This window comes from Platalea leucorodia (genome assembly GCF_965183815.1).
Source record: "Platalea leucorodia genome assembly, chromosome: 10".
In the NCBI taxonomy this organism is placed as follows: domain Eukaryota; kingdom Metazoa; phylum Chordata; class Aves; order Pelecaniformes; family Threskiornithidae; genus Platalea; species Platalea leucorodia.
This window is the reverse complement of record NC_138832.1, coordinates 23,537,362-23,549,654: the sequence shown is the minus strand read 5'-3', so window position 1 is coordinate 23,549,654 and position 12,293 is coordinate 23,537,362. Positions and strand designations below refer to the sequence as shown.

General features: G+C 58.4%; 1 protein-coding gene across 2 annotated transcripts; it reads left to right on the top strand.

Moving 5' to 3' along the window:
• The first annotated feature begins 1,604 nt into the window (after positions 1–1,604).
• Positions 1,605–11,694, top strand: AMER1 (APC membrane recruitment protein 1). Of its 2 annotated transcripts, XM_082323050.1 has the most exons (3): positions 1,656–1,711; positions 2,641–2,734; positions 3,509–11,694. In XM_082323050.1, exon 3 carries the CDS (start codon positions 3,603–3,605, stop codon positions 6,939–6,941), a length of 3,339 nt encoding a protein of 1,112 aa, XP_082179176.1. In that variant the 5' UTR covers positions 1,656–1,711; positions 2,641–2,734; positions 3,509–3,602; the 3' UTR covers positions 6,942–11,694. The 2 variants fall into 2 exon arrangements, with proteins under 2 accessions (XP_082179177.1, XP_082179176.1); XM_082323051.1 differs by lacking the exon at positions 2,641–2,734 and having other exon boundaries at positions 1,605–1,711.
• Positions 11,695–12,293: the final 599 nt, after the last annotated feature.

Genomic DNA, 12,293 nt, shown 5'->3' with positions numbered 1-12,293 from the left:
TTTTTTTTAAATTAAAAATGTTGCTACTGTTCTTATTAAACTCTCGTGACCCGTTTGGTGAAATACCCTTTAATCGGAAGAGCCCAGCCGGCATCGTTTGGGAGGGACGCAGGGAGACGCCGCAGCCGGGGAATTCCAGGCTGAGGCTGGAGCGGGGCTGGTGCCCGCCAGTGGCTCCCGCCTTCGGCGCCGCTCTCCGGCTCCCGTCACCAGCGGTGGGGACAACCGCCGCCGGCGGCCGGAGGAGCCTCGCTAGCTCTTCCCGCGGCCGGGAGCTGACGGCTAAACCACGCTGCTCCTCGGCAGCTCAGCGCATGCCGGCCGGTGACGCTCTGGACCGCTTTGGGGCCGCAGCAGGATGCGTCCCCTGCGGTTTAGCCCACCCTACCCTAACTGCCTCCCGAACGCAGGCGCTGTCGGGGCGGGGGCACGCGGCCCGGGGGAGCTCGGGGACCGCTCTTCCCAAAACGCAGGCACGGCTTCGCGTTATTTATGGGCCTGTTTCAAATGCTGTGGAATGTATTAAGCAGCACCTGTTAATTAGGCCGTGGGCATCTCCTGCGGGAGCGTTAGGGCTTCCCACGAGCCGAGGGCGTCGCGCCCGCGCGGGGCCCGCGGCGGCCGTGGGGCTGTCGGGATCTGGGCTCCCCAAGATGGGGAGGTGTCTGCGCCGCCGGGGGTGTGCGGGGGTGGATGGGTGTGAGCTGGGGGTGTGCAATGGGTGGGTGTGAGCTGGGTGGGGCGGGTGTGAGCTGGGTGTGCAATGGGTGGGTGTGAGCCGGGTGTGCAATGGGTGGGTGTGAGCTGGGTGGGGTGGGTGGTGGCTGGGTGTGCAATGGGTGGGTGTGAGCTGGGTGGGGTGGGTGTGAGCTGGGTGTGCAATGGGTGGGTGTGAGCTGGGTGGGGCGGGTGTGAGCCGGGTGTGCAATGGGTGGGTGTGAGCTGGGTGGGGCGGGTGTGAGCTGGGTGTGCAATGGGTGGGTGTGAGCTGGGTGTGCAATGGGTGGGTGTGAGCTGGGTGGGGTGGGTGTGAGCTGGGTGTGCAATGGGTGGGTGTGAGCTGGGTGGGGTGGGTGTGAGCTGGGTGTGCAATGGGTGGGTGTGAGCTGGGTGTGCAATGGGTGGGTGTGAGCTGGGTGGGGCGGGTGTGAGCCGGGTGTGCAATGGGTGGGTGTGAGCTGGGTGTGCAATGGGTGGGTGTGAGCCGGGCGGGTGTGAGCCGGGTGGGTGACACGCAGCAGCAGTGACGCCCAGGCGGCGTGACACCAGCGCCAGACCGCGGCAGCCTCACGGCGCCGCGCTCACTGTCACGACAGACACGTGCGCTCGCGCTCTCACGCGGGGGCGCACACGTCACGACAGCGCCCTCCCCCACCCCCCCGGCGTCACCCACCGTCACAGACACCCCCCCCCCCGCGTGTGTGTGTGTCCGTGTCACCCGCCGCGCACCGCCTGTCCCCCCCCCTCCCCCGCCGTGGCCGCGCCCCGCGCCGGCCCCGCGTCACACACCCCCGCCTGACGTCACTCGGGCCGCGCCCCACCCCTGCCGCCGAGGCCACGCCCCCCGCTCGTCACCCAGACCCCGCCCTTCCTCGCCGCGCCGGGCGGACCCGCGGACCCGGCGGCCACTTGCCGGCGGCCTGGGCTGGCCCGGGCCGGGCCGGGCCGGGCCGAGCCGCGCCGCGCTCCCCGCCGCCGCCCCGCGCAGCCGGTGAGTGCGGGGCGGCGGGGCCGGGGCGGCGGCGGGGCCGGGCGGCGGGCGGCGAGCGGGCCGCGGGCCGCCTTTGCCGGCGGCCGGGGCGGGGGGCGCGGCGGGGCCGCGGCGCGCTGGGGGCCCGCCCCCGCCGGCGCTTTCCGCCGCCCCGGGGCGGCCGCGGGCGCTGGTCGGCGCCCGCCGAAGTTTGCGGGGCGCGGCTGAGTTCGGGGCGGGAGCGGGGCCGCCCGCCCTCGGCCGGGCCCGGCGCCCCGGGCCGCGGGGTCTCCCGGCGGCTCCGCTCCCCGGCGGCCCGCGGGGCTCCCTCCCGCCGCCGTCCCCGGCGCCCCGCACCCGCCCCGCGGGGCCCGGCGGGGGCAGGCGCCGCCTGGGACGGCGGCGGTGCTTATTGTCCTTTTTTTAAAAAAAAAACCCCGTTTTCCTATTTTATTACCGTGCTGTTTGCCCTCGGTGGCTTTATTTTCCGAGCGCCTGGGAACAGCTGCGCGCTCGCAGCGGTGGCTGTTGATGCCAGCGCCGATGTGGAGCCAGAGCAAAATAATTTCCCAATTGCATTTTTTAAATCCTCTTTCTGTTTCATTTCCCCCCCTCCCCTACTTTCCAAGCAGTCGGTGCCTACCGGTGCAGGCGCGGGGTTTTCTTTCGGGCCTGTCTGCCCGGGTCTGTGCAGAGGGGCGCCCGGGAAAGCCCCGCCGTGCCCCCGGGAGCCTTCGGAGGCACCGGGGGCTGCCGAGGGCTCCTGGGCAGAGCTGGACAAGCCCGGTTTGGCGGTGGGAAGGAGGCTTCGCCCCCCAGCTTCGCCCCAGCTGCTGGTTTGAGCGGGGCGGGTGAACGCCGGGGGTTATCGTTAATGATAGAGGCCAAGCAGCGCTGCCGTGGTCCCCAGACTTCGGGGGGGGTGGAAAAAAATAAATCTTAAATTGCAGGTTTGCTGTCGGGTCGCAGGAGCTAGAGGCCGTTGTCTGGGTGTACTTTTAATTTGGGCTGAACACTACGGAAAGCTTCACCGGCCTCACACCGGTAAGAGCTAAGCCTCGGGCGTTACAGCTCGGCAGCGCGTTACGATTTTTATTGCATTTGCTATCTCCAACCTCACCTCTGCAAAAGAAATATTATTATTGTAGTTCTCCTGGTACCGACGTTAATCCAGGATCAAATTTAAAACCTATCTCCCTGCTTCTGAGATAATCTGATCAGGGTGGTTCACAGTGGATGTTTTTAATGCAATTCTTTCTTGCTGGACAGATGATTTTAAAAACAATTGAAATCTTAAAAAAAAAAAAAAATAGCGAACAGCTTTCTCCCTGGACACGTGCTTAGCGTAAGGGCTGCGTCCTGGTTTGGCTCGCGGTCCAAATGCTCCCCGTAGCTTGGCGTTAGGCCTGGGGGAGCTGGAAGCAGGGTTTGGCAGGGGTCAGTCCCCCTCCCTGCCGCAGCAGCCCGCGTTTCCCCGCTCGAAGGCGGCTGGGAACCAAACCCCATCGCCCCGGTGGCAAAAAGGCCGGGAATCCAAAGGCGTTGGGGCGAGGTGGCTCAGGGGTCGGACCTGCCTGTCCCCGGGCAGCGGGGATGCTGCCGAATGGAGACCCGTGGTTTTCCCGCGCTTGCAAACTGGTAGATGGAAGCACCGCGATGTTTTCGTGCCCGGATTTAAGGAGCCGAGCGGCCATCGGAGGCTTTTGCAGCCCCGGTTCCAGCTGGCGACGAAGCTCTTCGCCTTGTGACACTTACGCCTCTGGCTTTGCACCGTCCGCCGCCGTCGCCTCACCTCTCTCCCCTTTCTCTTTGCTTTAGATCAGCTGTGATGCTTCGAGCTCTGCGCCCAGAAGAGGACTCGGCTACCAAAGTCCTCGTTTCCAGCTAGATGCCCCCAAACTGAGCAGCTGCCATGGAAACGGGCTGCACGGAGGAGCCTGCCCGGACCGGGTCGCAGTCGGTGGCCTGCGGGCAGCGGGAGGGAAGCGACCCGCGGCGGGAGGAGAACGGGGACCGGCTGCCCGAGTGGGGCAATGCCTCCGTCGCGGCTGCGGAGCCGCAGCAGCCTCAGCCGCCCCCCGGCAAGCTGAAGAAAACGGCTTTCAAACTGTTCGGAGGGAAGAGGAGCATCTGTACGCTGCCCAGCTTCTTTGGAGGCAGAAGCAAAGGCCAGGGGAAAGTAGCCTCTAAAAAGGGCCTCAGTAAGTGTAAGACCCACGACGGGCTCAGCGGTGCTGCGTACGACAAGGGCGGCGGGGCGCAGCTGGAAAGCCCTTCCGAGGGGAGCAGGGACTCGCATCCTTGCCCTTTGCCGAGCTCCCAAAGCGCTCACTTGGCTGTAGACACCAGCGCCAAGTTTGATTTCGGCCAGCAGGACAGCTCTCCGCCCGGGAGTATCGAGGGCTGTGAGAAAAAGCCCAACGGAGAGAAGTCCTCCTTTCCCAGACCCAAAAAAGGCTTGAAAGGGTTTTTTAACAGCATCCGGCGTCACCGGAAGAGCAAGGTTGCCGAGTGTGAGAAAGCAGAGCTCCCCGAGTGGGCCGGGGATTCGGAGGAGGCCAGCAAAGCTCCTGGTGTGGGAGCGGAGAGCCGAGGGGCCGCGGAGGGGAGGGGACTGGGCCCTGTCCCTCCTGCCCCAGCCTGCCCGGGGAGCTCGGAGGATGACCGCTCGGTAGGCACTGCTGCCAACGGTGGCGAGGCTGCCGAGCCCGGCTGTCTCGCAGCTGATGAAGGCAGCTCTGAGGGCGACGCGGTGGCGATGCCGGGGAAGAGGGACGTTCTGGATACGAAATCAGAGCCTGATGCCGTTGGCTGCGCAGAGTTTGACTATGGCAACCTTCTGCTGGCCTTTCATCCGGACTTCATGGACAACGACCCTCCCTGCCTGCACTCCGGAGACCTGCTAAGCCTCATCTTAGGAGACGTCACATCCCTGAAGAGCTTCGATTCCCTGACGGGGTGCGGAGATGACATTGCTGAGCCCGACATCGCTGAGAGCACCATCTCTGTGGAGCGCAGCAGAGATGCTGCTAAACGGAGCTCCTGCCTGGTCACCTACCAGGGCGGTGGGGAGGAGATGGCCATACCGGAGGAGGCGGAGGAGTACCTCCACCAGATGTGGAACGGCAACACGGCAGGGGACAGGAGCTACAGAGCCCAGGTGTCGAGTAGCAGTTTGGAGACACATGCCTCGCACGAGGCGGAAGCCCACCCTTACATGGGGGACGCGATGGACGGCGTCGACCTCCTGACGCCTCAGAGTGACCAGCAAGAGTCCGCCCCTAACAGCGACGAGGGTTATTACGACTCCACCACGCCGGGGCCGGAGGACGAAGCCGGAGATGGGCTCGGTGAGATCAAGAAGGACCGTCTTCCCAGAGACAGTTACAGCGGTGATGCACTTTATGAGTTTTACGAGCCTGATGACGCGCTGATGAGTCCCTCTCACGGGGAGGAATCCCTCTTTGAGAGCAAAGTCTCAAGCCCGGGGATCTTCAGCTACTTCTTGGACATCTGCCCTCCTGCTGAGAAGACCCTGAACCAGATGATGGATCAGAAAAGAGGGGTGATGGAAACAGAAGAAGAGCGGCTAGCGGCCATTCAGAAGGAGCTGCTGTACTGGGAGCTGCAGAGGGAACCGGTCTTGAAACGACTTGATATTCCCAGCAAGGAGAAGTGTCCCCGGGAAAAGCAATGCATTGAATGTAAAACTAGAGCGGCCAGCTCGAGTGGCAAGGGTCAGAGTGGCCTTGGTAGTGAGCAGGTGGCCTCGCACGCCCCAAACAGGGGTGTGAATAGCGGGGTTTTGGTGGCTAGAGCTGAAAATCCAGAGTGGAGGGATTTTCCAGGGACTCTGTGTCCAGAAAACTGTTACAACAGCCAAAAAGCCCAAGGAAATTGCCTTATTCAGCTCACAAAGAGCAACCCGGGGTTCGATTCAGACCCGGATTGTGGGTTGTTTGGGGGCTCCATCCACGGCGGCGTAGCCCCAGCCAAAGCAGGGGTGTTCCCCGGCTACAGACTTCCCGAGCAAGAGCGTGGCGGCGGAGCAGAGGCCACCACCGGCCAGCCCCAGCTGGGCAGCGAATGCGAGCCCGAGCACGCTGTGAGCTTCTCGCAAGCGCTGGTGGAGTTCGCCAGCAGCGGGACCCTCTTCTCCAGCCTCTCCGAAAGTCTGGGGAGCTCCAACTCCGGCTCCTCCTTCACCCAGAACCTCCCCGCCCTCCCCACCATGGTCACCTTCGACGTCGTCGACGTGGAGCAGGAAGGAGAAGGGGAGTGCGAGCAGCATCCCGAGATGAACGCCGGCGAGGACATTGCCGAGGCCTTTGACGACGGCTACGGACGGAAAGAGTCGTTGGCCGAATGTGACGAGAGAATGTCCCCGGGGTACGCCCCGGGCTCCTTCCAGAGCTGCAACTGGGGGGTTGCGAGCCTGCCCCGCCACCTGCGCCTCCACGGGCTGAGCCCCTCCATGCCAGCACCGCTCTCCGTCAACCGGAGGAGCCGGTCGCTTGACACGGAGAGCCTGGAGTTTGAGCTCGCCGACTCGCAGGTTGCCAAGGGCGGCCCTCAGCTGTGCCGGCTCTGGTTGAAGCGGGAGGGTGGCAAAAAGGACTTGGGCGGAGCGAGGAGGAGCAGGAGCAAGGAGGAGGGCGAGCTGGCCGCTCCTGATGGCGGGTTGAGCTGGCCGGGCTTGCAGCACCTCCGGCACGACGCCGACACCGCTGCCGGGGGGATGAAGCACTGGGGTTTTGCCCCGGCCGCCGCAATGGAGAGTGCCTGGGAGCCATCGGAGCAGCCGGGCACCGTGTCCCCTTTCCTGTCTCTTTCCCGGAGCGTTGCTGGAGACGCTCCGGACAGGCGGTCCCAAGAGCCGGAGCTGAACAGGCACCCGCTCAGGCCCTCCAATTTGCCTCTGCAGACCGACGCGAGGCGGCCCTGGGAGGCGGCTGGTTCCTACAGGTACCACGGAGAAGTCGCCACCAAAAAGCTGGCCCGCTTGTTACCCTTGGGAGAAACAGAGCCCGAGCTGCCCCCGAGCTTTAGTTTTGCTTGCTCCCCGGAGAAACGCGCCAAGTGCAAACCCATCGGCATCGCCCAGGGCGTGCCTCAGCATCCCAACGGCAGCACCGACACCGTAAAAAGCCCGGAGTGCTGCGGGGAGCCCCTGAAAGGCAGAGCCGCCCCCGGCCACGCGCTGCCTGCCGGCTGCCGGAGCACTGCAGTGAAGGTCACCGAAGCCGAATAGCTGCTCCCGGGAGGGCGTGAAAAGGGTTGCAAAGTGCAGGGAGGGCGAAAATAAACATTAGCGAGAAATTTGGGGGTGACTTTAATTTAGACCTGGGCTGATAAGGATGAGTTCCTCTCCCGCAGCCGTGGCACGCGGTCTCGCCGCGGCGGATGCTCCGGCGGGGTTCGGAGCCGCCGCCAGGATTCGTACGTTGATGCTGAGGCACTTTCTTGTTTTTCGGCGCGAGCCGCCACGCTCTCAAATGCCAAGTGCAGTAGCGGCCCCGGCGCGCTCTCACCTTGCTGCTAGAATACGAGCTGGGAACGGACCCGTTGCTAGCGTGGCAGGTTTGGGTTTTTTCTGCAGGATTGGAGCTAGCAGAGCAAGCCTTGGGGAGACTTTTGAGAGAAATTGGGTTTTTTCTTCCTCGGTGAAATGTTTTGGTTCAGACTTACTTTGAATGTCTTCCATCTCAGTCTCGGTTTGGGGAGGCTGGGAGGACGGACGCCGGTTATTTCCAGAGCGAGGACGGGAGGCCAGTCAGCTGAAAGGGGAACTTTGCAGAAACATTTTTATTTATTGGTTTTCTTCCCTTGCCCCAAAGGAAAGCAGGAGCTTTTGTGTGCGTGCCGATAACGTTTTCCAGGTCTAGTTTTAATTTGCTCAAAGATACCGCGCTCGGAGAGGTGTGCTGTCGATGGTGTCCCTTTTAAGAACAAAGTGTCGGTCCCGTCTTTGTCGTGGTCTGTCTTCACGGTGCGTAATTCCCGGTTGAAACCTTTCCCGTGCTTTGTGCCGCGCTCCTCGTCTCTCCTGGGCCATGGGCACATGGACGAGGTCTTTCAAATAAGCTAAATTTGCATCGTGCCTGTAGCTGCGAAGTTGCAGATGCTGTTACTTTCTTCAAAAGGAAGTTTTGTGGGTTGTTCCGTTGTTTTCTTTTTTTTTTTTAATTATTTTACGGTTGTTTTCTTTGCATAAACTCATACGAGGAAAGTATTCTGTTAATTGGAATACAGGATGTAACGCAGCCTAAATTAGGCTTCACGACTTCTTCCTCCTAACTGGAGGGAACAAAAAAGCTGGAGGTTGCTGCAGGTTTCAGATTTCTTTTTCCTCTTCGAAGGAGCGTGGAGGAGCCACACGAGCCACGGAGACAGACTTTGTCTGAGGAGGTCGTACGAGCTCCTGGAGACATCAGGCCCTTGGTCCTCGAGGCGTCTCCCATGTCCTCCGTGACCTCAAACGCGCTTGTCTCTAAACCAAACCTCCCTGTCCGTGACTTACAAAGCTGCTTCCTCCTCCTGTCCAAGCTCTGTATTCTGATTTTAATTCAGTTACCGATGACGATTTTTGTTTTCCCCCCAGATTTGCCCCCTTTTCTGCTTTTCTTTGCAGCAGAGTTTGTAGCAGTAAAAAAAATAATCACAAATTGGAAATAGCAGAGGTTTCTCCCATTGCCGGGGCAAAGTACGGGGCAAGGGGCGGCTCTGCCCGGCCCTAACCCGCTTTTCTTGCCGACTCCTGCCCGTGGCGAGCAAACCCCTGCCGCTCTCCCGACCCGCAGCCCCGTACAGACGTGGCTCCCTTCGGAAAGTGCAGCTCCCTGCATCGCCGAATTTACAGGCCCAAGGAACTGGTTTGGGTTTTTTTCCCCTCAAGCAAAATAAGGTCCCGATATTTCTTTTTGAGAAGAGACTCCTTACTGCCCTGTCCTTGTATATCTGTGAAGGAGCAGGGAATGGCAAAGCCAGGCTTTGCTTGCCTGCGGTTTGACTTATTTCCATGGGTTTTTCTTTCCTGAACAGACTGCTGAGGCTAGAGTAGGCCCGTCTGTGTATCCAGGGGCTAAAACCTTAATTTTTCAGTATTTTCCTACCAGTGCTGCTGCAGGGAGTTACCGCAGGAACCTGCCGTGCCCCATTTTTTCCGCCCATCCCTCCACGCAAGCGGCGAGGATTTCGTGGGACAAACCCGGCTCCCGATGCCGCTCCCGCTCCGCATCCATCCCCGCCCTGGAGAGGAGAGCGCGGTCGGCCAGGTCCCCTCGGCTCCGCGTGCAGCCTCCCCTCGTTAGCTCCCCTGCGAGCGTCTGCTAACGAGTATTGTCTCATTGGGACAGGCTCCCCTCTTGCTCGGAGCAAGGATGGGGTCAGGTCTTGGCACTGCACGTCTCGCCGCCGCTCGCAAATCAAAAATCACAAACGCTGCTGGCGACACGGAGACGTCGTCGCGCAGACAGGCGTTCGCAGTACTTGCTTGGCCTGAGCAGCAGCCCCTTACTGTTTGTTTTATTTTTTTAATTACTATTTTATTTTAGCGTGTCACCAAAGGCATCTCGCGGGTTAAGGGGGTTTTGCGTAGCGTTTTGTTTAGACACGGTGCAGCCTTTGCCAAAGTCTTGGTGAGGCATGGAAGTGTCTCGGTGCTAAAATGAATGTTCAGTTGCAAATGCATGTCTCTAGGAATAATTCTTTTGGTCATAGGTACGTAACGGAAAGGCTTAGTGAAAACAGCTTCTAGACTCGAATGCGTGAAAGCAATACAGCCAAGACTTGATAATCTGACTTTATACCAAAGGTTTCTCCTCTTAATTTGATGTGAACTAAATGAAGCAAATATCTATTGGTTTAAAATGAGCTTTCTAAAAGCATTTTTGGAGCTAATTTCCTGGATTATTGGCGTATTCTGCCCCATTAACCCAAAGAAATAAGAATTTTCAGTGCACTAACCCAGCCTGTAAATTATCACTGCTGTAGAGAGATTGGATTCCACTGCCTAATGTACCGCTCTTCCGAAAATACCCCTCTGTCCGGGATAAATAGGAGCAGATCTCCTGTCTTGATCTGGATCGAGCCGTTAGGCAAATACTGCCTTACTCGGGGAATTCAGAGTGGTAATTGAGGCTTTTTATGGAAAAAGGGCTTCTGAACCAGAAATAAGTCATAAAAGTCAGGAATAGCAGACTGTCTTGCCAAGATATTACGGAAAAACTCCCCTCGAAGATGTCGCCTGAATACGTCCCGTCCAGGGAAGGTCTTGCCTCAAAAATTCAAAAAAAGTGGTGAATTACGGCTGTTAACTTGCGCTTAAACCACTGACGTTCGGGTCGGTCTACCAAGTAATTCTGTATTGCGTTTTGGGGACTCGGGGGGGGTTTTTTGTTTTTATACACATAAGAAAATGGTCGATTTTATCTATTTTTGTATAGTTTTGCATTTTCTATTCACGGGGAAATTTTACGGACTGTTCTTTTCCTCCTGTTGTCTTTGAGAAGCGGTGTGGCTTACCGTTCCGCTGGAGAAAAGGCAAAGTTTGGCTGCCGCGGCCGGCGCGGTGCGAGGAAGCGGCCTCGCAGCCCGGGCCCCTCACCGCACACGCTCCCTTTGCGCACGCCGCGGAGACCTCTTTGTTTTAATCCCGCTTTGCCACACGCGTCAACTGTTCTTTCTTTCTTTTTTTTTTTTTTTTTTAATCTCTGTTTTTAATCTGAATTTGTGGACTTTGGTGATTTCTCCCCGAAAGTATTATTGACTGTCTTTTAAACTAGAAAACCCACAGATTTCATTTGGGGCTTTCCCTTCTGTGTGCTTAAGTTATCCAAAACTGGGGCTTTTCTTAAATCCCCGGGCAGGAGATGCCGTTGGTTGGTGCGGGGCGATGCTCTTGAAACCGGTGACAAATTTCCTCTCCCCTTGGTGCTCCCTGGCCGGGCTGGGAGCTCGGCTTTTGCCCTTGCGCAGGCAGCATCGCCTGCTCCGTGTCCGAGGATTAAATAATCCTTAGATAATCCTGGGGTCCGCGTGGGATTAGCAGGGTTTCCACCTTCTCCTCCTCTCCTGCCGCCCTAGGCTGGAGGCCGGGGAGCTCCAGCCCTGTGCCGCCTGCGTTGCCAGCGCCAGCAAAGCGTCCTCCTGGAATAACACTGCCTTGAATTTTGGGATCAGAAGTGCAAGGTGAGCTTCTGGTCAGCTACGGCCCCACACTAACGTGGCTCTTCTTGCTTTTGTTTTTGATGTAGTTGGATGAATATGCTGCTTTGTTTGCTTGCCTCTGTAGGAGTTGTGCCCCTGCAGAGTTTGCAGCCCCGCGCGGGGTGTAAGGGCTGAAATAGCTTCTCTGCAGAAGGCCACGGTGATTAATTGAGCGGACAAGAACGATGTCAAACAGTGACGTGCAAAAAGAAAATTAAATGCTGAACAGCTAAAAGATTACAGCCGAAAGGAAACTTTTTCCCCTTCTTTCCCCCTTGCCAATGCCAGCAGAGATGGCAGTTGCCACTGAGACATTTGGCTCTGCATAGATTTTATTTTTTTTTTATGTCTTTTAATTAAATAGCTCTTCACCTGATGGTGCTTTTTTTTTTTTTTATTTTTCTTAAACCGGTTTGCCTCCATGCTGGCACGGGGAGTGGATGGGCAGGTTGCTGGGCAAACATTCCTGGGGCGCTCGGCCCCACGCCGCATTTCACATTCCCTCTGCCCTTTAATTTTGCGGCTCCCTCCTCTCCTGCTCTTCTCGCCGGTATGGAGTCATCCTAGAAGCTACGCTTGGGTGAAGTGATAAATTAAAAGCAACAAAAGCCTCTCAGTTCTAAAGAAAAAAAAAAAAAAAAGAAATCAGCCCCTGTGGCAGTCGGGCCGAGCTTCCCCTCTGCCGTCCGGCTGCAGAGCCGGGCCGCAGGCGCCCGGCAGCGGGGGCCGCTCCTCCCCGGCGACTGCCTCCTCTGAATTTGGGGGGTGTTTTGTTTTCTTTCTGGTCTCATCGCTACTAGTCCTTTAAACTTTTTAATGTATTGATTGTGTTTTAAAATGAATGTTCCTTTCACTGAATTCTAATGAATAAACTTCAGATTTTTAGACAACATTGGATTCAACATTGGATTTCACTTGTGGTTTGTTTGGTTTTTTTTTCCTGCTTATTTTATGTTTGCTTTAATCTTTTTCTTCTCCCTCCCCTCCTACCTCTTGATTATTTGCAAGTGAAGTGGCTTTTTCCATGGAAGAAGGCAACAGAAGAGATGCTTTAGAGAGCGCAGCACGCCGCCGGTCCGTAACACGCACTGCTCGGCCAAGCCCCGTGCCATTAAATGAACTCTGCAAAATATCCGTCATTTGAGGCACCAGCCCCCAGAGTCGAATTTTCCCTCTTCGTTTCTCGTCGCCTGCAGCAGTGGCTGGACTGGAGCGGGGCCAGGGCTGCGGCGGGCGATGGGGAGCGGAGATCGCGTGGCTCGGGGTTAGCGAAGCGTCGCTGGCGGGGTGCGGCCGCGGCTGCGCCGGCACACGGCAGCGAGCCGGGCTGGGGCTCCCTCCTCTTCAGCAAAATTGATTATAACGGGGATTTCGGTGGCATCCGTGGGAGCAGGAA

Excerpts from the sequence above, each read along its gene's own strand:
- AMER1 (XM_082323051.1), top strand. The coding sequence starts at position 3,603 with ATGGAAACGGGCTGCACGGAGGAGCCTGCCCGGACCGGGTCGCAGTCG.